The sequence below is a fragment of the Lissotriton helveticus genome, chromosome 12 (genome assembly GCF_964261635.1).
Source record: "Lissotriton helveticus chromosome 12, aLisHel1.1, whole genome shotgun sequence".
Classification (NCBI taxonomy): domain Eukaryota; kingdom Metazoa; phylum Chordata; class Amphibia; order Caudata; family Salamandridae; genus Lissotriton; species Lissotriton helveticus.
The window spans coordinates 193599279-193627233 of NC_136073.1; the positions used below are offsets into that span (position 1 = coordinate 193599279).

The following is a 27955-nucleotide window of genomic DNA, read 5'->3' on the forward strand; positions in this document are numbered from 1 at the left end:
ATCTTTCAGTCTCTATCCCAGGTTTCGGATTCCAGGGAGGGCACTGCACACCAACTGCAGTGGTGGCTCACGAACCAAGATTGGGTCAGTGGCAGATCCCTCGCCCAACCAGAGTTAAAAGTGGTGGCCGAGGCATTACTTCTGGGATGGGGTGGCCACATGAGGTGAGGCAGTGATCAGAGACCTCTGGTCTCCGGCAGAGTCCAGGCTCCACATCAACCTTCTGGAGCTTTGGGCAATTCGTCTTGCACTCAAAGCATTTCTTCTCTCTGTTTGGGGAAGAGTAGTGCAGGTGTTCATGGACCGCACCACCACCATGTGGTATTGTAACAAACAAGGCCGGTGGGGTTGTGGACCCTATGTCAAGAGGCCCTATGCCTCCAGACATGGCTGGAACATCTGGGTATATCCCTGGTGGTTCAACACCTGGCAGGTTCATTGAAGGCAGTGCGGATGAACTCAGCCACAGGTTCATGATGGATCAAGAATGGCGTCTTCACTCAGAGGGGGTGCAAGCTCTTTCAACAGCGTGGAGAGCCTTGGTTAGAACTATTCACCACCGAAGAGAACGCACAATGTCAGAAATTCTGCTCGTTGGAATTTTCAAGGCGGCACCCTCAACGCTTTTCATTGTGAGTGGAGTTGTGGTCTACTAAACACCTTTCCACCTATACCACTTCTATCCAGAGTGCTGAAGAGGAACAGGCGCGACCGGGCCCAAGTCATCCTTGTGACTCCGGACTGGGCATGAAGAGTCTGGTATCCCGAGCTCTTACACATGGCCATCGATCCCCAGACTTGACTGCCTCTTCGGGAGGATCTTCTGTCTCAGCAGCAGGGGACAGTCATCCACCCGAACCTGTCCAGCCTCCACCTCCTTGCGTGGAGATTGAGGGTGACAGTTGACAGCTTTTAACCTTCCTCCCGAAGTCTGTGATGTTATCTTGACAGCCAGGTATACACCTGCAGAGGGGCACATTTGTGGCAGGGTGCACAGCAAAGGCTGTGGCTCCCCTTTGTGCCCCTCTTTCCGAGGTTCTCTTGTTCCTCCTTTCTTTGGCCCAGCAGGGCTCTGCTCTGGCACTCTAAAGGGCTACCTCTCGGCCATTTCAGCCTTTCTTAGCCTTCTCTTGTCAAGTCCCCTGTTGTAAATCACTTTCTTAAGGGCATTACTCATCTGTTTCCTCCTGTTACTTTCTTAATGCCTCAGTGGGACTTGAACTTGGTGTTACCCATCTTATGTGCGCTCCCTTCGAGCTGCTACATAACTGTCCTCTCAGACTCTTAACTCTCAAAACTGCTTTTTTAGTGGCCATCACATCTGCACGCAGGGTGAGTGAGCTTGAAGCTCTTTCTTTCAAACCTCCTTTTCTTTTGTTCATCCGGACAAAGTTGTCCTTCTGACTCGTCCGTCCTTTCTTCCTAAAGTAGTTACTTCCTTCCACATTGGTCAAACCATCACTTTGCCCATCTCCTTTCCGCCTCTGCACCCTTCTATAGAAGAGCAGCTTCACCGTCTGGATCCAAAATGTGCACTTTCTTTTTATTTGGATTGCAGAAAACAATTCCGGGTGGATGACCAACTCTTTGTTGGCTACGTGGGTGCCAAGAAAGGTCAGGCCGTGCACACGCGGACCATTTCTGGATAGGTCTTTTTGTGCAAAAAAACTTGCCATTATTTGGCAAAGAAGTAGCCTCCAGTGGGCATACGTGCTCGTTCCACCAGGGCGACAGCAGCTACCACTGCTTTGGGACGTGGAGTTCCCCTTAATGACATCTGTCAGGCGGCTGCGTTGGCATCGCTGCACATGTTTACTAGAAACTACTGCCTAGACAGTCCAGTCCGGAGAGATGGCTACTTTGGCCGTTCTGTTCTCCAGGACTTTCTGGTGTGAACTTGGTTCGCAGACCCACCTCCGGGGTTGGTATTGCTGGGGTATCTATTCTAAGGTAAGGAATCTATGACTGTTTCTTTCAGATGAACAAATTACTTACCTACGCTAACAATATATCTGTAAGAATCATAGGTTAGTTATAGATTCCTTCTAGAGTTAAGGACTTCCTTTCAGGGTCCTAGTATTTGTGCACCAGTGGTCAGTGTCTTTCATGGCTCTGCGCTACTGGCTTTGAAAGTCCTGTACAGAACTGACGTCAGCATATGAGAGCGGCATCTAAGTAGCTGCTGTGATGTCATCCCGGTGACCACGACGCCATCGACTAACGTGGAGCCGATTGACGCCACATTTCAGCGTGCAGGGTTACTGCTGACAAACTTTCCAGATCCAGTCTGACGCCGGGGGTAATTCTAAGTTAAGGAATTTATAACTAACCTAAGTTTCTTACAGATATATCATTACTGAAGGTAAGTAACTTGTTCACCACCACTGATCACCCAACTTTTATGCGTTGCTTGCAACTTTAAGTTAATTTCAATGTTTGTACATATTCATCTTCTAAGGACTTTTCCCAAATAGTGATAAGTCAGCGGTTAGCTTTTTTGAACCCTTTGGTTTTGAGGAGTTTCCTAATGAGTGATTGGTTAGAACTGACACTCTGAATACATTGAAATGTATTCAGAGCCAGACTTCATCCTTGCACTTTGAGGACTTTGCCCCTGACCAGATGTCTTTGGTATTCAGTGTGAAACCAACTGTAGTGTGTACAATTAATCTCTACTCCAGTATGCCTTCTATGTAGTGCAGACACTCTGAAAATTGGTTCTTACTTTTGCTGGATACCGGTGAACTTTAAGGTTAAATGCTACAAAAGTTTTAGTTTTGATAATAGACACCCATGATTGTTGACAAAACCTACCTATCTAGTCGAATAACTAGCATAAACACAGACAAGTCAAAGATTAAAAAGCAAATTATATAATTAAACAGAAAAAGGAGAACAGTTGTAAAAACTGCTGACAAATGTAAATGCTCTATGACCTTCCGAGGTAGTGGTGAAAATATAACCTGCAGCACTTCTTGTACTATGTTAAAACCATTGCATTAAAACATGTTTTTATTTGTTTCAAATAACACTAATGACCTTGTTTAAGAAGTGATCATACAAAGAATCCATGTTTTACATCTTTTGTTTGCAGTGAATGCAATGAACAAACACAACCAGTTCTATTTGAGATAGATCATTTGCCTAGATTGGCGTCCAAAGGTAGGCCATTGCTACGGATATTCAAAAACAATTATGCATGGAGGGCTGTAACGAATATTATATACATCTCATCTTTTGAGGTTTATTTTGTATAAACCAGTGTTTTCAAATTAAGCCTCTGGAAGACTGCTTTATTCTATATCAGATGCAATCTTAGGGGTAGCTGATTTAGTCTAAGTTGTAGTAGCGGAGTCATGTCATTACCCCGACCCTCGTCTATTCCTCTCAATAAATATTTAGGAATGGATATATCTTAACATCATTTAGATTTTGAAATTAGTGCCTGTGACTATTTTTGTCGTGTTGAGAATGAGACTTCCGACCGTTTTTATGACAAACTCGGTTGAGTTGTGCTCGTTAAGAGGGTTACTTGTAATTGAAAAGACAAAGATTTGATCGTGCTACAACACACCATCAAAATCATTTTATTTTTATTTTCATTTTTTGCTGCTACTATAGAGATGGTTCTTTTATCGTAAATAGATGTGGTGCATTCTTTTTTCTCGTGAAATCCCAACACCACAATTCCTCACCAGTTGGGAGTAGATTAGGGTTTGTCATGTAAGTCTCAAATTAAAAGCGCATTGTGTTCTATCATTTATTACAAAGGCTGTAAGTAAATTGGTGAGCTGCAGGATCCCTGTAGTATAATACTTGTGAGGATATGATTGGATATTTAACCTGCCTCAACTCACCATTGTTACAATTCTGACTCTTCAGGGCAGTGTTCATTATTTTCTTCGGCTTGATCATCTTCTTGCCTGACCTAACACTATTGCTTATTGCAGGCAGGCAGAATATGAAGGCTATGTGATTTATAGCTAAAGGGAATGGATGGTCCAATGTCAAGAGATCCTTGGCATTCTATGTTTTCCTCTTGAATTGAAGCCAGTCTGGCAGTTACGGAGATTGGCATTTTTATACAATTTGCTCCTGAAGTTGTGTTGTAGTTTAACTTTACAAACCTTTACCAGGTTACTGAGATGAATATATTTCCCTTTTCAGATCCCGGACACTTTGACGATCAGGTGACAAAACTTAAAGTGTACTTAATGTACTTAATCACTATTTTAAGACATCCCTGGTAACAAAAGTAGTTTAATGGCAGTAAAGAGGGACCTGCCAACAGCACTAAAACCACCACATTTAATCTAGCAAGAGTTTGCAAATATACTGGGTCTGCAAACAAAGACCTGGTAGCACAATAAAAAAAAGCCCTGCAATAAGCCTGGCTTATTTTAGATCAAATCAAAAATTGACACTCTGCTCTTTGTGGAATGTAGTTTAAGAAAGGTCTTTGGGCCTGGAAATTCACCAGTTACTTGATGTCAGCCTTTCTTTCTGACCAGTAGTCAAAACATTACCACAATCTGTATAATCTATAATTCATTTAATGTATAAAGAGCCACATTATGAATTTTTTTGTGGAATCTTGGCCCCTTCTTACTCTCCTCTCCCAAAGAAGTCTTCCTCATTATGGCATGACTGTGCCCCTCTTGAGATCACAAGCTCTGTGCAGAAGCCCAAGACCTGATTGCTTTGATCAAACAAAGGGTTATAGGTGCAAGCTGTCCTTTTGTAGCAGAAGGTGATAATTGTGTTGGTGTTAGAGAAAGGAGATGCGGCAATGTGAAAATGGCCATCCAAGCTCTCATGTGGACTGCATGAAAAAGCTTCAGCCATAAGTCACTGATACAGAACTTCTATCAAATGGTCCAGATGGGCTGCAAGGAAAGATGGATACTTTGTGACCATACTTACATTTCTTCTTGATTCCTTGCAGGTATCCCTTAGAGAAGAATGCTCAGTTTGCATCAGCTTTGTAAATGTTATTCAAGTTGTGGTCTAGTTTGTCAGAATTATAATTTAAAAAATATACTAGGCATCTGATCACGTAGAGACATTGCCATGGTTATAAGGCACAGTAACGAGTGAGAGGTAATAGATTTCCATAAAGGCATCACTAGCTATTAAAGTAAATATTTGAAGGTCACAGAGATCTGAAAAGATACATATAGATGCCAAAGTAGATTATATGGCTACAGGGTAATTGTTTCACTACCTAGGTATTCAATGTGATTTCATTTTAAGTTGAATGGACTACTAACTGAGGAAATTCACGCGTGAGCTCCAAGCCAACAACAGATAATCAATTCACCAAGTTTGGTGGGGCAAAACTTCGAGTTCAAATATTTTATTATCTAGTTTGTGTTGCTTTTATTTATGGCAGTACTTTGTGGGGTTCTGCTGACCACTGAGATTCCTTTGGATAACCTGTATGGTACTAACCGTCAATATCCGTTTAATTAACGATGAGGCATGGATTAAGTGTATTCACAGATACTGGAAAAAGGAGATTATTTGGGATTTTCAGGGTAAGCATGAATTTGCACTTTCACCACAGAATCCATCAGTAGCTGCATCATTTTCAGATTTAAAAAACTCTAGTTTCTAGCTCAAACAGATCAAGTATCATTCAAGTTGATATGCTGTGCTGTAGAATAGTGCAGTGTTCTAACAGACCCTTCAGAAAAGTAGATTTATCCCTTTCATAAATTGGTTTCGTAACATATTTTACAGGGGCGGTCTTTGTTTTCCATGATAGTGTAGTATGACCGACAGAAGAGCTTTTATTCTGAAGCAAGAAACAAATACCATAAATACTTAAATGCAATTCAAATGTGGTGGATTGAATGACTCCTTTTTCATTATTCTTTTTTTTGTTTCACTTTTAACACAAGTACATGTTCACAGCAGACACTATTCTTAATGCATACACAAATACACTGAGTAGCGTTCTGGTCTGTCCGATTCTGCCATTGCTGCACACCTGTAAGAAACTGGATTATTTGTTGTGAGCGACTGCCCACCTAAAGGAATAACCATAGCTGTTGTCAAGGTGAATCTTTCATCACAATATTAACTAGAGTTTAATCCCCAAGCCCATGCCCTTCCAACCCCCAGAAATTATAGTAAAGAGCATAAGAAATTAATTTAGGGCAATATGCGAAGTATACATGCAGTACAAAAACAATATTATATTTAAAACACCTAGCGAGATGTATCTCAAATGGAATTGGAAAATAGAAGTAAATTTAACCAAAATGAGACCAAAAGAACAAAAATCCAATAAGGCGAACCAGAGAGAGGATTTTTAAAAGGTGCAGGACTGAAATGCGGGGCAGATACACCAACAAGGGTGTCCCTGGTCAAATATTTTACCTTTCAACATAGTCTTTGAAATGCTAACTTGTTAGGGTTTCTGTATCTGCACCTCTGTGTCACTTCAAAGGCTCCAGAACCCAAGAGGCAGTACCTAAAGGCCAGAAGTCAATCCAGCAAAGGCCACCAGCAAGGTCAGGTCTATTTCCAGTTGCTGATGGTGAGCTGGGCAGTCCAGGGAAAAGGCCTCTTGAAGGTTGCGTTTCTGTGGACACACAGGTTATCAGTCAGATGACTCTTGCCATCCACTTCTGTGTCCTGGGTACAAAAAGGAGCAGATACAGTCTTATAGGGTTAATCTCAGGTAGCAGACAGCAGGTTCAAAACAATTCTGTGCTTCTGAAGGTATAGAAAGTGTTCTTCCCATGTGCTTTGGGATGCCACATTCATGCCTGGTACCAGTTAGTGTGTGGGGTTGGTTCCTGGGCACTCCCTAACCAATGAGGAAAGGGAAACCTTACCCACTTTCTCCAACGTTCCTATTTGCCTTTCTGCAAATAGGTCCAAACTCCCAGGTCAGGGAATTTTCAATATGGTGGAAGCCTTCTGTTAAACTAAACTTGGGCTCCGAGGGTTGTGGCCTTGTAGGATGATGCACTATGTTAATTACTAGTGTCCTCCCCAACACAAAAATAGAGGTTGAAGCAGTCACTGTACCCACAACAAACCCACAGACAAACGACTTGTAGGACAAAAGCAGAGTCCTTCAGCCACCAGTAAGGGGGATTCACTAGAATTGTTCTGGCACTCTGGTCTCTCCCTTTCATGTACGGCAAAGTGTACATGTGGCTTAAGGGACCCATCAGGCAGGATTTAACACACTGGTGTCAAGAGAATGACAGAACCCCTACTGTGCAGATTCTATTAAGCTCAGATGAGTCCTCTCTACTCCTTCAGATTGGCCTATTGTCTTCCCTGGCTGAGCACATGCTGGGAGTTGCTGACGTTAATGCACATTAGTTTCTTGGAAATTCAGGCAAGGAATTGGTACCTTTTTTAATGTTTACCGTAAAACATAATAAAAATCTGACTTCTCCATTGAATTGGATTTGTACCTACTATTAAACATAATTGGTTATTTGTTTTTTATTTCTTGTAGCTGGTCCCATTCAGCTAGGCCTGCCACAGTGAAAATAGATTTTTAGGGCCTTGTCACTGTTGGGACATGGTAACACTAATTTTCTACCATTCCCACTTTGAAATGCGGTGTTCGCCACCTTGTGGGCTACCAGGCCTAAATTAGGAGGGACTTACTAATATTTGAAAGGGAGGTCTTAACCTGTCCGAAAGCATTATTTTTATACGCTGTGCACAGATTTTACACTACAGAGGTGCACAGGGTAGGCTTGTAGCCATGTTTGCACAGCCACTGTAGAGTATGGCGCAAAAGGTGCTGCAGTCCATAAGTGGCATTTAACTTCCAGGCCCTGGATTACACTATATATTAGGGGACCAAAGCTCCCTATGTCTTAAGGTACACAAAACTAAGATATTGCTCTTTGAAATAGAATCATGTTGCAGTTGCATTTACCTGACTATCGACGTTTGCCACCAGCACCCCAAGATGATTTTAGAATGTGTGCCTCACTAAAATACTATTCAAAAACTCACAAGGATTTTGGTAAGTCATGGTGTACAGGTAAGTATTATAATAAGGAAATTGAATTCCTGATTACCGGTTTAAAGGTGTGTATGTTTTATGGGCCCAGGTGAATATGTTTAGAAATATCCTAAACTGGTAATCTCGCCCCATCAGTATTTTTTTTATAGTGATGGCGCGAGATTACCAGTTTAGGATATTTCTAAACAACATACTCACCTGGGCCCATAAAACATTTACACATTTCAACCGATAATCTATTTCCTGCCTATCATGAATTCAATTTCCTTATTATAACATGTACCTGTACACCATGACTTACCAAAATCCTTGTCACTTTTTACTCTATAATTCTTTAGATCTGATGGATCAAAAGGAGTTAGAATAATAGGTATGAAACAACATTTACCTTTCTCATGGAATAACCACAGATTCAGGAAAGTTTTAAACACTTTATAGTTACAACCTAGTATCCATAGGGAAAATATTTTTTGATTTGCTAATAACTTTGCTGTCATTTGATGAATCTTTGTGAAATTCTTCCATAAAAAGTCTATCCAGGTCCGCTCCTATCCTGAAAGTTTTGGGGGTGATTAGTCAAGCGGGGGTTAAGAAAAAAGGGGGGTCCCAAAACATGTTTTCCCCATGTTAGTTTCCATCGGAAATTTTGCGAAGAGCTACAGCCCGAACTGCTGAGCGGAATTACCCCACATTTGGCACACAGGTGGTGCTTGGATCAGATAGCATCCTTTTTTTTAAAATGGTCTAAATCCGTTAAGTAGTTGCTGAGAAATTAGAAAAATAAAAGTTTTGATATCAGGGCAGAGCCTAAGTCCCATGCACGAGCTTCACTGTGATTGGCTATCAAAACTCCAAACCAGGAAGTGTTGGCAGCCATCTTGTGGCTCGGTAGAAGCGAGTCGCCAGAAAACAAAGGTATAAAACAAGAAAAGGGGGCAGGGTAGAAACACCCTGACCCCCTAGGCCTGCTCAGGGGGTCCCAGAAGGACCTCCAGGGCCCCAAAAAGATTTTTTTTTTTTTACATTTCGGCACGTTTGCACAGTGGAAATTTCAAATGACATCACTGATGAACTCATGCAGTGACTGTGTGTTTGATTAAAGTTTAAATATGTTTTATATATATATGCCAAGGTGTATTGAAGAATGAGTGGGTGTATGTTATCTATTATTTATAAAGCGCACGGCTACTCCCAGGAAGTGTCTGGATGGAGGATTTAATAGGTCCATGATTGACTGTATAAGTGAGTGATTAAATGTGTCTTGGTGAATGCATGGGATAGTGACTAACATGTATGAATGTCTGTATCAGTTTGTTTGTTGTTGTGTAAGCTGCTGCACGGGTTGGTCAGTAGCTACTAGAGTGTCTATATAGATTAAAATTGGTTGCCTGGGTATTTGTATGGGAGACTGTGTGTGGGTGGAAGGTGTGTGACTGTGCATAGATGATTGAGTGATTGATTCACTGGGTGTATTGGTTCAAGAGTGCATGTAGAAACAGCTGTATGGTTGGTGAGTGTGTTGGTGAGTGAATGGATATCTCAGGGGTACATGTGTGAGTAACTGCATATGTGAAAGGCAGTGTATGAGAGTTGGAGTATATAAATGACTATACATGAGTCAGTGATTGTGAGAGTGGTTGTTTGGATGAGTGTGTACTTATCAGTGATTGTATAAGAGAGTAGGTATGTGTTAGTATCTGTTTGAAAAAGTGATGTGGTGAGATTATAACTGTATAGGTCAGTAAATGGAAGTGTGATTAATTCTTTACAAGACTGACTAGGTGTGTGAGTAACTCTGGATGCGTGGTGGTGTTAGTGTCTGTATAGGTGTATGAGTGCATATGATAGTGTTGTATTGATGAGTGACTGCATGTATGAGTGATTGTATGGGTGAATGAGTGGATGTGTGTATAGACCTATGAATCAGTGAGTGCGTATGTAATAATTGGTATTGGTATGTCGATGGTTTCATGAATGGTAGTCTGTATTTTACAGTGGGTGTATCAAAGGTTATATTATTGTGAGGAGGTGCAGCAGATTTTGACATGGATGATGTCATCAGTGATGTCATTTGAGATGTCATCAGTGATGTCACTGACCATGTCATGAAAGATGTAATATGTGACATCATCAGCAGTGCATTGCAGGGGGTGTGTGTTATAGTTAGCTGAACTAACTATAACAGCCAAATTTCTCTGGTTTTGTATGAGGGAAATGTCCAACTAACTAGAACGTTCCTGAAACCTGTGGTTTTTTCAGTGAATTTCTAAGGTTTTGTAAATACTAATTTCTAACTACAATGTCCCTGAAACCTATATTGTTTTTAAGTAAATTCAAAAAAAGTGCATACATTTTGTAGTGAACAACTAACTGTAACAGTAGTCTGTTATAAGTTATGATTTAACAATATTTAAAATTTAATTAGCACTAATTAACATCTGATTGTGGAAAAAGTGTGATGCAGCAGCAATGATACCTGACTTAAAACAACAGTGTTCACAGTTCGATTCCCTGCTCTGGGGACACGTTAGCCCACCACTATGTCACTGTGGGCTATACCTTGCTTAATCTTCCCGATGCCCCAACCTCCGGGGCACCACTCTGGAGGTAGCTGTACGCTTTACAAATACTGGCATTTTTTTAATTTAAGACCAGAGTGATGAGAAATATTAGCACATATTTATTTTCTTCTATTCTGAACGATATTGATTTTATATCTTCTTTTTACAATTACGGCAATTACTAGATGTTTTTAGTCACGAGGAAGGAAATGACACGGTTTGCCGGGTAACAGTTTTATGCTCTCCAATGTATGTACATGTTAAGGAGCTTATACGTGTGAGGATAGAAATCGAAACCTTTTACCGCTTCACATTTTCTCATTTTTCCAAAACGTGCACAAGTTACAGTGAAAACGTGAGCATGTGTCAACTGTAAAACGTGACGTCTAAATGGGCAGAGTCGCATGAATCCTTTCGTAGACTACTCAATAACCAAAAAGTATATAAACCACACCCGTTGACCGATTAGTTTTAATATTGCGAGTTATTTACGCGTGTCCATTCTGTGATGCAGGTTCCGTTTTCTAGCCTCGGATTCTTCTTTTGCGACAACAACACATATTACGGAGTTGTAAGTTGTTTGATTATGGCATAGCAGATATTTATAATAGGTAGCTATTTGTGTTCATTTAAAGATTTGTATTTAGATAAGTGTTATTGATTGTTTTTGCCATTTATATGTAACGTCAGCAGCTTGTATTCAGAAACAGACAAAATAGAGAAAACACTTCCTTTTCTCGCTCATATAGTGTGACTTTGTATATTATAATATTGACACCATACTTGCCTCAGGTGTTGGAAGACTAAAGATTTATATGTAACGCCAGCAGCTTCAGCTTCTTACTCTCTTTGGCCCCTGCGATCATATAGTGTGAATATGTATATTGTAATATTCACATTCATACTGACCTCAGCTCAGTGGAGTTCATGACCAGTCGATGTGAAGACGAAAGATTTCGAAGTCCCGGAGAAAAGAAGCACTGAACATATTCACCACTGGAAATTATTTTGTCATTCATCTTGTTTTGTGTTCATGACTTTATTTTCCTTTTCCTATTGTCTGGCATCAGTGACACTCTGTATATTGTAGTACACAGTTATTTTTTCTGACAACAAGAGTTGGAGATTTGTTGGCACCAGGAGTAAACCATCTGAAATACAGCTTACTGACCTTTTTAACTTACTTGATCAGATATTCTTACAGTGAGAATATTTTTCGGAATTGCACTTTATAAAAGTTTGCATAGATACTTTCTTACTGAATGCCTTTGATAAACCCTACATTTTGGAATTATATTTTGGTATTTCTCTTTTTCTCTGTTGTGGTTACTATTCACCTTCTCCCTATAGAATATATACCATTAGTAGTGTATATTATACTACTATCGTATATGTTCTTAAAGGAGTAGGTGATCTCTTAGCGGAGCAGTGAGCGACCTCTAAGCACTACGACAGAACTTTCCTGAGTTCTTCAGAAGAGAATTTTTTTTAATTTTGATTTTATTTTGTTGTGGTCCTTATTCTTATTCACCTGTGGAATACTATAAACACACACTGCATATTTTAATACTGTGACTTTCTGGTAGTTCAAAGGGGTTGGACATCTATCTGTGCGAGAAATTAACAACATATACTACAGTTATTTCTGTTGATAACTTACTACCTCACAGTTTGTAACACTGCTAATGTTTTATAAAATAGTAGTTGCTAAAAAATAAATTGTGTATATATAGTGCTTCATTTAATTTTTTGATGAAGTGTACATTTCTATGTAATATGACGTCATTTGTGTTTAACTGTTACTTGTTGTTGTGACCTGAGATGATGTAGTGCACGAGTGTTTCTTGTAGAACTTCTTTTCTACTTCATCTAAAAGTAACTGATGCCCTTTTATATTAACAAGAATATGGGGAAACACTTTTACAAATTATAGGCGCCAAACAAAAGGCAGGGTGTGGCCACGCTTAAGGGATATTTTATCAATTGTGTTTTTATTTGTCATCCCTCTATATACAGCTTCACTTGCCAAAGAAAGTATATTTGAAATTGCTTAATAAAAACTGTTTCAAACCAAGACAGAATGGGGTGTTTACTTTTCTGACGGGGAGTTGTGGTTGTGCTGCAAAAGTTTCAAAGTAAATAGTGCTCCTGGGAAGTATCCCACCCACGGACTTAATAAAAAGAAGACCCCACGCAAATGATATAAATGGACATTAAAATATATAAATAATTTTTACCTTCACAGTCCCTGTCCACCACCTTGTGACCACTGTACAGAGTGAATAGTGTTCCTACTCTACCCTCTACTACTTGTTTTTTACCATACTCCTTTGAAGTGAGTCACAAAATGGCTAACAGTGAACCGTTCCCAGCCAATAAGTAGCAAACTTGCACTCAGAACCCTTTAGGCAATAAAATATCCATGGTGTTCCGCAGAGGGGACAAGGCTGCCAACACTTCTACTTCATGCTTCACAGCCAATGAACATTAAGCTTGGGAAGGTCCTGCTTGGAACACGTTACCCAATCAGATGTCCCTAATACTCCGCAGAGGGGGAGGGAATCGCTAACAACACTTCTACTTGCAATGGTTTACAGCCAATGAACATTAAGCTTGGGAAGATCCTGCTTGGAAAACGTCAGCCAATCGGATGTCCCTGCTACTCTGCGGAGGGGGAGGTAATTGCTAGCAACACTTCTATTTTAAACCTGTGGGAAACTAGGCTAACAAGCACAATACCCAGCCTCCCCCATTCTGTCCTATGGGCAAGATGGCCTTTCACCAGTGAAAAACGGAATGGAGTGTTTTTCCCTGTCAGGACATAACACACCTCGTTATATGTCCTGCCTTTTACTTACACTATACCCTGCCCAGGGGTTACCCAGGACCTACCCGAGGGGGGCCCACTGTGTACTCAAAAGGGAAAGTAAGGCCTGACAAGTGGTTGCACTTGTCAGGACAACATGCTAACTTAGCAAACTGTGCTCAGGCCCTTCACTGCAAGCCTGAGTTCCCTTCTCCGCGCACCTTTGCCTTACTAGCCCTGGTGCACACAGTGCTCATTACTAGGGACTTTACTAGTATGGCAAACATACCAATCATGGTCAACCAATTACCATTACACTTTACACAGGAAACACCTGTACTTTGACACCGATCAGCAGTGGCAAAGTACCCAAAGCATCTAAATTGGCTACTCTAAGTTGGGAAAAAGGTCTAGGGGGAAAGCAAAAAGTTTGGGGAACTTTAGCCAAAAAGGCCAAGTCCTACATCTACCATGCACTCTTTTGAGAAGTAATGTAATTTTAGATGTCACAAGTCTTATTATATCTGCTATGATTTTATATGCTGTAAGTTATATAATACGCAAGGGTATAACCAGTGCATATAGATTGCGTGTTAATACAGTGTGGTGACTGATGTGAGAAGAATGTGTACGGAGTTGTGCAACGCATATTAAATTGAAAATTCTACATTTATTCAAAATGTAAGTTCCATCTAGTGGTTCATACATCCAGAATGTAAGATTTCTTTTAACTTTTATTTCTCCTGTTTGTATAGTTTAGGTTGGGTTTGTAGCTAAAGAATACATGGTTTCCCGAACCATAACTTAGTTTTAACCTTTGTTGTTTTTCATAAAATGTGTCTGTGTGTGTATATATTTGTGTGTGTATATATGTGTGTGTCATATATATATATATATATATATATATATGTATATATATATATATATATGTATGTATATATAGATATATATACATGTATAAAAGGAGAGAACTCTGGGTAGGTCTCAGTTTAGGTGGAAAGCAGCTCCAGTTAGAGCACTCTCAACACCAGCGACACTCTAGATCTGCTCACCTCAAATGTCTGTTTTTCTATCAAAGTTTTTAAGCATAGGATTAGACAGTGCTATCCATGCTGAGATAGAAAATGACATAGTCTTTCGCCATTTAAACAGCAAAGTCTTTAAGCATAGGACTAGTACAGTGCAGTCCTTGCCGAGCTGTCAAATAACAAAAGCCATTTATCACTCCAGGCACAATATTACAGCTTTGAATTGGTAAAATACCAACTCAAGCCAACCTGAAATGAATAAAAGCAACCCCTGACACAGTGTTTCGCTCTAATTAGAGCTCTTCAGAGAGGTATAGCTTTGTCCAGACACAAGGGAGCACCCAGTATTAAGTCAAAACAAAACCCTTTCAGGCATAGAGTGACGCATAAATTATGCAAAAAAGCAGAGAACTCTGGGTAGGTCTCAGTTTAGGTGGAAAGCAGCTCCTGTTAGAGCACTCTCAACACCAGCGACACTCTAGATCTGCTCACCTCAAATGTCTGTTTTTCTATCAAAGTTTTTAAGCATAGGATTAGACAGTGCTATCCATGCCGAGATAGAAAATGACAAAGTCTTTCGCCATTTAAACAGCAAAGTCTTTAAGCATAGGACTAGTACAGTGCAGTCCTTGCCGAGCTGTCAAATAACAAAAGAGGCGTAGTTGGCCTCGAAACGCGTCGGGCATGGCAGTAATGAAGGGAGACATGGAAAGCAAGCAGCTGCGAGGCGCAGAAACCGGATGGTGAGGACAGCGTAGTGTGCCCTCTGTGAGCTCAAGGGCATTTGTTTCACGGTATTTACACACGGCAGTCCTGGCCGTGGCAGAGGGGCACCACTTCCTGAAGGCTGCGCGAGCTGACAACGGGAAGGCTTCAGAAAGAAACTATTTCCTTCTGTGAAGAATGCTGTTCTGCAATTAAACTCTGCCCGCTTTCCAAAAACCCGATCCTACTCAAGGAAATAACTGTGTTAATTGGACATTCAAACTCTGAACCTACCAAGGTGTTTTAGATTCTCACCGTTCCTAGGACCACAGATACCATCATGCTTTGAGCATCACCTGTGCGCCACGCCCACTGGGGGCGGTTTTTCAATAAATGAAAGTATTGGAAATTGAAACGGTGAGCCTTCTCTGATTGAATGCAACAGCCCATGATTAAGAGGCGTAGTTGGCCTCGAAACGCGTCGGGCATGGCAGTAATGAAGGGAGACATGGAAAGCAAGCAGCTGCGAGGCGCAGAAACCGGATGGTGAGGACAGCGTAGTGTGCCCTCTGTGAGCTCAAGGGCATTTGTTTCACGATATATATATATATATATATCAGATATAAGAAACCAGAATTTAATCCACAAAAAGCTACGCGTTTCGACAGCAAGCTCAGCTTGCTGTCGAAACGCGTAGCTTTTTGTGGATTAAATTCTGGTTTCTTATATCTGAGAGCGAGTAATTCTTTGAAGAATTGACTGTGCAATTTTACATACGTCGGGAACCCTGCCCGACATACACTCGTCACTTGTGTATGGGCCACCAGACTTCAGTAACCTAGGTATTTTTTGTGATATATATATATATATATATATGTATGTATGTATAGATATGCATGCCAGGAACACCAGCGCCCAGTCTAGCTGCATGCTGGGAGCTGTAGTCAACGACTCAAGACTGCAGCTGAGACTTTAACAAATGAAGTGGGGCCAGCTGAATTCCCACCAATGGGAGTGCCACAGGAGTTACAAAGAAGGGTGGGGCATTATCCTGGTGTTAGCGGCATCGGAGGAAGGCACATCATGGCAAAATGCATTATGCCGAGAGGTGTTCATTAAAAGGATTTCCCGAATCTCCCCGCTGTGTCCTCTGATTGCTTCTATGGAGTGGTCTTTTTGTTATATGTGTATATATACATATATGTATATGTATATGTATATGTATATATATATATATATATATATATTCACTGAAAAAACCATAGGTTATAAACCATATATAGTTAGGAATTAGCATTTAAAAAAACTTACTTTACTCACACAAAACCATTGAAATTCCATATATAGTTAGTTGTACTAACTATATATCGCGCACCCGCAATCCACTGCTGATCATGTCACATATTACATCATTCATGACATGGTCAGTGACATCACTGATGACATCACTGATGACATCTCAAATGACATCACTGATGACATCACTGATGACATCTCATTTGACATTACTGATCACATCACTGATGACATCATTCATGTGATAATACGATGAACCTCTTCAGACTCTAATATAACCTTAGATACACTCAGTGTAAACACAGACTCACAGATTGTCACTCATCCATGAAGTTACACACAAACCTAGTCAGTCATGCAAACAATCAATCACACCTCCATTTCCTTAACTATACAGTTAAACACACCTTGCTTATTCAAACATATACTAAAACATATTTACTCACTTATACAATCCTGGATACAAGTTCACGATGATCCATACAGCCACTCACACATTCACTGGCTCTTATGCACAGTTATTTATATATGTCAACTCTCACATGTACTGTATTTTACATATGTACTTACTTTGACATGTAGCACTGAGATATCTATTCACTCACCAATACAGTCATGCACACAGTCAACCGCCCATACAGCTGTTTCCACATGCACTTTTGAACCCATACATCTATGCAGAGAGTCATACACCTCCCAGCCACCCATACACACTCTCAGTCTCCCATACAAATACTTGGGCAACCAATCAATAACCCATATAGTTAATCATATAGCTACTGATCAACACATGCAGCAGTTTACAGAACAACAGACATAATGATGCACAAATTAAGACAGTTTAGTCACTAACCCATGCACTCAGTGAGACACATTTAATCACTCACTCATACAGTCAGTCATGCACCTACTAAATCCTTTGTTCAGACACTTCTACATCCACTCATTCTTCAATATGTAAGACATATTTTAACTTTACAGAAACATACAGTCACTGGATGTTGTCATCAGTGATGTCATCAGTGATGTCATTTGAGATGTCATCAGTGATGTCATCAGTGATGTCATTTGAGATGTCATCAGTGATGTCATCAGTGATGTCACTGACCATGTCATGAATGATGTAATATGTGACATGATCAGCAGTGGATTGCGGGTGCGCGATATATAGTTAGTACAACTAACTATATATGGAATTTCAATGGTTTTGTGTGAGTAAAGTAAGTTTTTTTAAATGCTAATTCCTAACTATATATGTTTTATAACCTATGGTTTTTTCAGTGAATTTTCAAGGTTTTGTAAATGCTAATTCCTAACTATATATGGTCTATAACCTATGGTTTTTTCAGTGAATATATATATATATATATATATATATATAACATTTCTATGGCAAAATTAAACCCCTTATTTTGTTCCTTTTCAAATTAAATGTATTAAGTGTTACCACTTTATTCCAATCAAGATGACTTCAGGTGTGCCATACTTTTGTCATAAGTAAGACTGTTAGCGTTCTAGTTGTTCTTTAAAACACTCTGGGACATTCTGTCACTGGGCTATAGTTGGGCTACATCTGGCTGATATTTGGGCTACATTTGTTTTTTTTTGTCTCTGGCGGCCATCTTTGGGCTACATTGGGCTTCATTGGGCTACATTGTGCTACATTTGGGCTCCAACATATATATAGCCCAATGTAGCCCAATATATATTTTTCAAAGTAAATTTTCGTAAAAACCACTGGAGCATATATCTTGAGACATAGCAAAGGCACATCGGGCTACCAGTCCCTACAATTTTGCCAAGTTTCGTGGAAATCCATTCAGCCGTTCGAGCTAAAAGTGAGTCCAACCGCCCTATGGAAAACTCAATGTTAAAAACACGTTTTGGGACCCCCCTTTGTTCTCGGCCCCCGCTTGACGAAACCCCCCCAAATTTTCAGGGGCTGCTCAGAAACAAAATGTTCCATTTTCCAGAAAATTTCAGCCAATTCCGTCCTCAAACGCCAAAGTTATTCAACATAGAATTTTCAAAAATCCCATAGGAAAAAAATCCTAACTATATATACCTACTGGCGACCGCCAGTAGGTAATATATATATATATATATATATTATATATATATATATATATATATATAACATTTCTATGGCAAAATGAAACCCCTTACTTTGTTCCTTTTCAAATTAAATGTATTAAGTGTTACCACTTTATTCCAATCAAGATGACTTCAGGTGTGCCATACTTTTGTCATAAGTAAGACTGTTAGCGTTCTAGTTGTTCTTTAAAACACTCTGGGACATTCTGTCACTGGGCTATAGTTGGGCTACATCTGGCTGATATTTGGGCTACATTTGTTTTTTTTTGTCTCTGGCGGCCATCTTTGGGCTACATTGGGCTTCATTGGGCTACATTGGGCTACATTTGGGCTCCAACATATATATAGCCCAATGTAGCCCAATATATATTTTTCAAAGTTAATTTTCGTAAAAACCACTGGAGCATATATCTTGAGACATAGCAAAGGCACATCGGGCTACCAGTCCCTACAATTTTGCCAAGTTTCGTGGAAATCCATTCAGCCGTTCGAGCTAAAAGTGAGTCCAACCGCCCTATGGAAAACTCAATGTTAAAAACACGTTTTGGGACCCCCCTTTTTTCCCGGCCCCCGCTTGACGAAACCCCCCCAAATTTTCAGGGGCTGCTCAGAAACAAAATGTTCCATTTTCCAGAAAATATCAGCCAATTCCGTCCTCAAACGCCAAAGTTATTCAACAAAGAATTTTCAAAAATCCCATAGGAAAAAAATCCTAACTATATATACCTACTGGCGACCGCCAGTAGGTAATGTATATGTATATATATGTATATATATATGTGTGTTTATATATGTTTTTTTTTTTTTTGGTTCGTAAGAGTTTTATTGGCATTTATCATCAATACATTTTTAGTCGCCTCCAACCCACAGGCCGGCTTTTTACCTTTACATGCGTGATAATTGTATTGTACACAGCTGTTTAGCCGACAACCAGCGGTTCGGCAGCGTATTATTTGGAAGTAACTGTACATCAAGTCAGATTTTACTACGGATTGACATCGACCTCTTACTTTTTTTTTATTTTATAAACATAACTTCAACTCTTTGAATCACTGGTTCGAAGAACATTCTTCCTTTCTGCCCTGTATGTGTGACGTACCCCTCCGGCGGACATTCCATGCCCCCTCTTTTCAAGACTATGCACCGTTCTTGCCCCCCGAATGTCGCCCTTTTGTGTAGTGTTTGTCAGCGACCCCCTAGGTCTGCATTCATCACCACTCACTCATCTGAGTCCTCATCCTCCGAACTGTCATTATTGTCTTCAGCCAGCGGTTCACATATATCTCCCCGGTATTTATTCCAGGGTGACCACACTGCATTCCATTTGCGCGGGTTTGCGCTCTTCTCATACACCGCTCTTTCAGTCACCATAATCATATCCATATTCCTGCACCACTGGCCTAACGTTGGAGTCTCCGCCGCCCCCCACTTTTGAGCTATATCCCGTTTAGCCACCATGCAGCCCACAGTCGTCCATACCTGACCCTGACGCGTCATGTCCGTCGGTACCCATATATGTAGTAGGGCCATACGGGGGTCTGGAACCAGTGTCGTTTCTAGTGTCTGTGAGATGGTGCGAACTATACGTCTCCAATAGTCTGAGATCCTAGGGCACTCCCAAAGTGTATGCAGGAAAGTACCCTCCCCACCACACCCTCTCAGGCAATTCGGGTGTTCCGCCCTATGTAGTTTATGTAGGGTTGTCCTTGTGAAGTATATGCGGTGTAGGACCTTCAGTTGTACCAGGCGAAACCTTGCTGCGATGCCCGCCTCCCTCGGGGATGCTAGCGCCGCATTCCAGTCTGTTTCATCCATGTCACCCAGTTCCTCTACCCATTTCTCCCGCAGCTTGATTAATGGGTCAGGCATATTATGTAGTAGCTTACGGTAAGTGAGGGAAGTGGAGCCAGTTTGCATGTACTCTGTCTGCAGTCTGTCCTCCAACGGAGATGACTCTGGGACTGTAGTTCCCACTGGTATTGCAGTCATTAGCGCATGTCGAATTTGGATATACCTATACGTTTCGTTGGGGCCTAGGTGATAAGTCTGTTAGAGGTGGGAGAACAGGACTACACCATCCGCCGCCCACATGTCTCCCACTGTAGATATACCTATGTTGTCCCATGCAGTGAAACCTTTAGTGTGTCGCAGGTTCCCAAGTGCCCTGGTGTCCCACAGAGGTGTCAATTTCGTTATGTGTGTATATATGTTTAACTGGCAAGTTGTGAGGCACTGAACATCAAACATATTTTGGAAAGTAGCAATAGTACTGTTACAAGATCATAAGATCACACACATATTAAGCGATGATTTTGTATTTCAGATGAGAACTATAACATTGTGTTGATGTAAATGTGCAGTTTACACAAGACCAGTCTTTAACTCTATATCAAACTGTTGTTGTTCCAATGTTTATAGGAAATGACCCTTGAAGAGAAAATGATAATTGTTGATTTGGACAAATGTGATTTCACAGAAATGTTTACCTACTACAAGGGCAAGATGGAAGAAAAGAAAAATATAACCAAAGAACAAAAATTGGTGATGTATTTTAATGACTTAATTTTATGCACTATTTGCTACTGAAGTAATTCTATTTTGTTGTGTTGTAATAACAGCTCTCCACATTAATAGTACTCCGTTTATCAGCCTTAGGAGACTGAAAGACTGACTTCCCTCTGCTGCATCTCAAAGCTGTGATATTCTGGTCATACAGATGTTAGCAGCAAACACTTAACTGACTTTGCCAGCCAGGAAAATTGGATTCCTTTACCATTGATTGACCCATCTATGTGATATCACATTAAAAATGTGGAACAGTTCACATGATTCATATAAGTGCATCAACCCACAATATATTACTCCCAATACCATGGCTGATGTGTTTAATTCTTTCATTGTTGGTGATCTATGCATATTGTATACTAAAAAACTGATTTAATTCTAGACCAAAAAGAAGCATCTATTTAATTTGTTACTGATCTTGCTTTGGTACTGAGGAGCCACTTAGCATGATGCCTATTTAACATGATTATATTGTTAGGGCGTGCATACCCCAGAGTCTCTCTTGCAGACATTAACAGATAACAGACTTCTGTTGTTATTTGGCTCAATTTATTATAGTCAGGATAAACCCCTGGCAGTATCTGTTGGGATTTGAACCTGTGATCAGAGGAGGTATGCATGTGAATTAATGGAAAATGAAAACTGAAAAACCACATTGGAGGAAACCAAATCAAGGAAAATCAGTTTTAAGAAAAGGCATTTTTAAGGAAATACAAATTAATCGAAATGTAAAGGAACCATTTTAAAGGAGGGATCATTTTAAGGAAAATTAAATTAAACTTGGGTGCAGTTTAGGACTAATGAGAGCAATCTTTAGGGGTGATGATGGGTCTTTAGGTGTCAGTAAAGAGTGAAGTTCCGGCATAGAATGGGTTTGTTAGGATTCATGGATAAGTGGAGTTCAGGGGTGGGTCAGGAATGGATATGATGTAGGGCTATTGAGAATTTTTAGGGTTCATGGATGGCCTGAGTTTAGGGCTGTTGAGAGGTTTTAAGGTTCAGTGATGGGTAGAGGTTAGGGATGGTTAAGAGGAATTGGAAATTGATGGAGTTTAGAGTGGTTTTAAGGATTCAGGGATGGGGCAGTTTAGATGTAGAAAGTAGTTTTTAGTGTTAACAAATGGGTGGACTTTAAGGGTAAAGCAGGGCTTTAGGGTTCAGGGATAAGTTGAGTGTAGGAGTAGAATTGCCTTTTAGTGTTCAGGGATAGGTGTAATTTAGGGGTCAAGGATGTGTGTAGTTTTGGTGTAGGGAGTGATCTTTAGGTTTCTGGGATGGCTGGAGTTTAGGGGTAGAAATGGCTCTTAGGGTTTGGGTATGGTTGTCGTTTAGGCATGGTGCTGGATTTCAGGGGACGGGAATTAATGTTTACGTGCTGTGAGATCAGGGATGGACAGTGTTTGGATAGTTTACATTTAATGACTCTCCACAAATCCCCAAAGTAATTGCATGACAATATAGAAGATTTAAATATGAAATAATGTCCCCTGACTTAAAGCACTGAAATAAATAGCGCAGACAAAACTGTCTCTGAAAGCATGCAAAAACAGAAACAAAAATTCATGGCATTCCTCTTGAAAAAACACTGCTACAAATTCCAAACAGGACTCTGTTAACAAATACTAAAATCCAAGAAAAGCTGTGCTTACTTTACAGTACAATATCCTTCGATCTTCCTCAAGAATTACTGTGCACCAGTAAGTGTCTTTCTGAGGCTTCGGCAATGTCAGTTTCCCCTTCACTATCTTTGATTCTCTTTGCATAATCTTTTCAGAAAATGTTATGGTTCTTAAATGGTTGGATTAATTTATCTGCCATGTGTTAGGATGCTCTGAATTCCTCTCAACAGTAATTGCAGATCATGGGTTTTGTCCCTCAGTAACCACATCATGAAACTTGTAGGTATATACCAGTAGGTAATCTATATGAATTTCTAAGTTTTAAAATTTTTTATTTCCTAGCTGTAACTAACCCTGGGCGTAGTGGGCGTAGTGGGGCTTCGCGGAGCTACGTGAAGTGGGCGAGAAACTACGCCCACCTCCGCACTCCGCGTAGCCCCACTACGCACCGCAGGCCTCCCTCCCGCCCTCCCTAAATACTTTAAATTAAAAGTGGAAACGAATTAAAACGCACTTACCTTGCCCGCCGCTGCCCGCCGCGTCCCCGGGGCTCGCTATCTTCATGGCTGCCGTCTTGTGTATCTAATGCGCATGCATTAGATACACAAGACGGAAGCAATGAAGATAGCGAGCCCCGGGGACGCGGCAGGCAGCGGCGGGCAAGGTAAGTGCCTTTTAATTCTTTTACACTATTAATTTAAAGTATTTAGGGAGGGCGGGAGGGAGGCGGGTGGCGGCCAGCTACGCTCCGTCTGTGGAGCGTGCATAGTGCCGGATTCTACGCCTGCTACGCAAAATGCGTAGAAGCCGGCACTATGCACACTCCGTGCACGGAACGTAGCCGCCCGCCCAGGGTTAGCTGTAACGTCCCTTTACCTTTGTTTTTTTCCCAGTGAATTTGGAAGGTTTTTTTTTAACGTGAAGTAAGATGCTCATTGCAATGCAAAGTGGGGGTAGGTTTGAATGGAGGGCCTAGCATTGTGCTGCTCCCATTCAAGCTTGTTGCTTCTGCTCCCTCCTCCTTGCAATCCATTGTCCATGACCCTGCTCCCTCATTACAGCCATGTGCAGTCGTTGTTCTGCCACTGCCCGTCCTGCCTGCCCTAAACAGTTAGCTTGCTATACCATCCACCTCCTCCCTTCCCGCTGATGTTTGAGGCCATGCACTAGCCCCTCCCTCCTGCCCTTCATGGTCCGATGTGCTGCCACTGTGTGGTATCCTGCTCTCTTCTGTCTAGTCCTTTTTCTGTGTTCTGCTGCTCAGCCAGGGTAAGTGATGTCACAGAATATTCTCTGTCTGTATGTTTGAGTGGAATTGTCAGTTGCTGTATGTGGGCTGAGCAGCAGGGATGCTGCTCCCGGTGGGGTTGATTTTCCTGCCTTCTATTTAGCTCAATGTCCCTGCCCACGCCTCTTGCCCTTCGTTCCCCAATTCTATGCAGCATCATTGTTCTCCTGCTTAGCCTCTGTGCTAAACTTTCTGCCCTTACTCTCCTCCCCCCTGCCCTCCAATGTCTCTGTGTATGCCTCTGCTCCCTTCTTTCTGCCCACCATATTCCATGGACCTGCCAACCTACAAGCTACTTTGAGTGTTCTGTTGAAATGCCACTGCCCTGCCCACCTGCCTAGCATGGTTAGATGGTTGCCGCCTGTCCCTGCTACCTCCACCCTGCCTGTTCAAGTTCCATGCCCCTCCAACCTGTACTCCATGGTACATTTTGCTGCCACTCCCTTCTGCCCTCCATACTCTGTGCTGCAACTGCTCCTCCTGTATGCCCTGCGTGGTTTGTTGTGAAGTCCCTTCACCTGCCTTCTTTTTTCTGTGTTCAGCCCCTACCCATCCCTGCTGTCATCCATAGACTTTTTGCATGCCCCTCCCTCATGCCCACCATGGCTGTTGTACTGCCACTAACCCTCCCGACTGCCATGCGTGGTCTTCTATGCTGCCACAGCCCCTTCCACCTGCCCTGTGTGGTCAGCTTGCTGTGCCAACCCCCTCCCACCTTCCCCCGTTGTCTCAGTGTATGCCATTGTAGTCTCACTGCTGTCCTCAATGGTGTGTTGTGCTTCCAGTGCCCATTCCACCTGCCTCCATGGTCAGTTTGCTGCTCCTGCCTCCATGCCACCTGCCCTCTGTTTTCCATGTACAGACCCTTTAGCCTCCTTCCTACCTTGTTTGGTCCACTGTTGTTCCCCTGCCCCCTCCCTCCTGCCCTTCATGGTCCATTTTGATGCATCTGTCCCTCTTGTCTGTCTACTATTGTCAGCTTGCTGCCCTTGCCTCTTTCTCCTCTGCTCTCTTATGCATGTGCATGGCCTTGTTCCCTCCCACTTGCATTCTACGGTCCGTTTTCTGCATTGCCGTCCGGTTGTTCTGTGCGATGTATTGTGCCTGCCTTGTAAGGTCAGTTTGGGGCCCCTGCCCATCTCCCTCCTGCCCTCTCTTGTTCGTCCATGTTATTCCATTCCTTCTGCCCTCTGTGATCCAATTTACCAAATGTGCCAACATTTTGAACTTGGTAAGGGGAAGATTTTGAAAAAAAAACTCGGGAATTGATTTTCCCCTTAGACTTAAATTTAAAAAGACGAGATTTTAGGCAGGAGACAAATACAATAAAGACCTTTTGAGTTTAAAAACATCGGGAGTCTAGGTCCTGAATTGGGTTTATTGGCTTGTATGGTTGTACTGCTCTGCCTCTTCCTTCTACCCTTGATGGTCTTTTATATTGTCACTGCTTCTCTTGCCTTTACTGCAATGTTGGTTTGTTGCCCCTGCCCTCCTTTTTTCTGCCCTTCATGGTCCGTTGTGCTGCCACTGCCCCTTCCGCCTGCACAGCGTGTCAACTTGTTGACTCTGCACCCTCCTCCATGAAATGGTCTTATTCCCATAGAAATGATGGTTAGTGCTCTAAACAACTAAAATTAAGACATCTTTTCTGAGTTCTCAAATAGCAACAAAGCACTTTTAAATAAATTGATATCTTTGTTTCTTTATCAAGTTAATTACTTGATTATACATTACTCTTAAGGGAGAGGATGTGGCGTTACAGCCAGAGCTGCAGACTTTGTCATTGGGGAACCAAGTTCAAGTCTCAGCATCAGCTTGACATCCTGTGTTTCTAGGCAAATCACTTAATCTCCCCATGCCTAAAACCAAAATAAATGTGCCCTTGTGTAATCTAACTGATGCTCATGTAAAGCACTCCTATACCTTTGGGTCCTGTCTGGGCTTTATAAAACTGCAACAACCAAAAAAAAATTAAGTGTTTTGCACAGTTCTGTCATTGGCTACACTTGGGCAACATTCAGATTATATTTGTGCTATATTTGGGCTCTTTCTTTCTCCGGCGGCCATCTTAGGAGACTTATTTGTTATAGAGCTTCCTAATTTCATAATTTACTGCAGTATCCGCAGTAGAAAGTGCTTTCAGTTTTCTACTTTGATTCCATCAAGATAGCGTTCATATGTGCCACGCCTTTGGCATAAACACAGAATGTAAGCACTCTATTTGTTCATTAAAACGCTGTAGTAAAACAGCTGATCACAGGGAGTTAACTTTCAGTCTGGTGTTGAAAGTGCATGCTTCAGTCTGCATGTCAGAATGTTTTAATGACATAGAAGAGGAATATATTTGAGGACTCACCTAAAATGTGTCCTAATTTTTCTCTCTTCAGTACTAACCATAATTTCTATGACAAATTGATCGCCCTCTTTTTGTTCCTTTCAAAATTAAACATTTTAAGTTTTGACAGTTTGATTTGATTGTGTCTTCAGGTGTGTCATGCTTTTGACATAAGTAACACTGTTAGCGCTCTAGTTGGTTATTAGAACACTCTAGGAGGCTGCAGTAGAACACAAGGGATTCAACTGTTAGACATCATTTTCATATGGCTGAGAAGATTAGTGTGAAAATACAGAAAATATGCTCTCATTTTAGCTTCTGGAGCACCTTCCATAACTTTTATGGTGATATTATGAGCAAACGGTGTTCTCTCAAACATGATTCTTGAAATCCCTGCAGAAGGAGTTTCCACAGTGTAAAATCACCTTAGAACACACCACAATTCCTAAAATTGAATCGGTACCATCAACAAATGATTTATATTGTTAATAAAATCTGTAATTACCCTTTATACGTTCTCCTTTTTGTGACCCTCAACCTGCCATTTAATACAATGCATTTCCATAGGGTGGTATCATGTATATTGCTTTCAAGATGGCTGCCAACATTTCCTGGTTGAAGTGTTGGCAGCCAATGAAATTTTAGTTGGATTTCAGTTTGATTTGGGCTCCCAGATATCTATATTTTGTAAATCTAAATAAATCTGAAACTACTGAACGGGCTTACACCAAATTACTAAAACCATGTTTTTGAACAAACATCTAGCTTTCTGCCAAATTTGGTGTAATTCCGTTCAGCGGTCTGGGCTGCAGTCGTGTTCAAAAAATGAAAACTCCATAGACCTAACAAGTGAAAAACACATTTTGGGACCCCCTTTCTTCTCAGCTTCCACTTGACAAATCACCGGAAGATTTCAACACAGCAGCTGAAGCAAAAATGGATAGTTTTGTGAACAATTAATCAAGCGGCGCAAATGGTATTGGCAAAATATAAAACATTTCATATGGAAACTTTAGTCCTAACTAAAACTACGTACTGGATATATATATATATATATAATATATATCTATATATCTATATATATATATATATATATATATATATTCACTGAAAAAAACATAGGTTATACACCATATATAGTTAGGAATTAGCATTTACAAAACCTTATTTTACTCACACAAAACCATTGAAATTTGCATATATAGTTAGTTGCACTAACTATATATCGCGCACCCGCAATCCACTGCTGATCATGTCACATATTACATCATTTATGACATGGTCAGTGACATCACTGATGACATCACTGATGACATCTCAAATGACATCACTGATGACATCACTGATGACATCTCAAATGACATCACTGATGACATCACTGATGACATCTCAAATGACATCACTGATGACAACATCCAGTGATTGTATGTTTCTGTAAAGTTAAAATATGTCTTACATATTGAAGAATGAGTAGTTTATAAGTGTCTGGATGAAGGATTTAGTAGGTGCATGACTGACTGTATGAGTGAGTGATTAAATGTGTCTCACTGAGTGCATGGGTTAGTGACTAAACTGTCTTAATTTGTGCATCATTATATCTGTTGTTCTGTAAACTGCTGCATGTGTTGATCAGTACCTATATGAGTAACTATA

At 41.0% G+C, this 27955-nt stretch overlaps 1 protein-coding gene across 1 annotated transcript in view; it reads left to right on the plus strand.

The window, feature by feature from the left end:
• Window positions 1–27955, plus strand: part of LOC144799696 (DNA topoisomerase I, mitochondrial-like) — a 1324061-nt gene that overhangs the window by 837048 nt on the left and 459058 nt on the right. The window contains exon 19 of the mRNA XM_078671191.1: window positions 20914–21036. Coding sequence (XP_078527317.1) covers window positions 20914–21036 — 123 coding nt within the window. The remainder of the gene's footprint in view (window positions 1–20913; window positions 21037–27955) is intronic.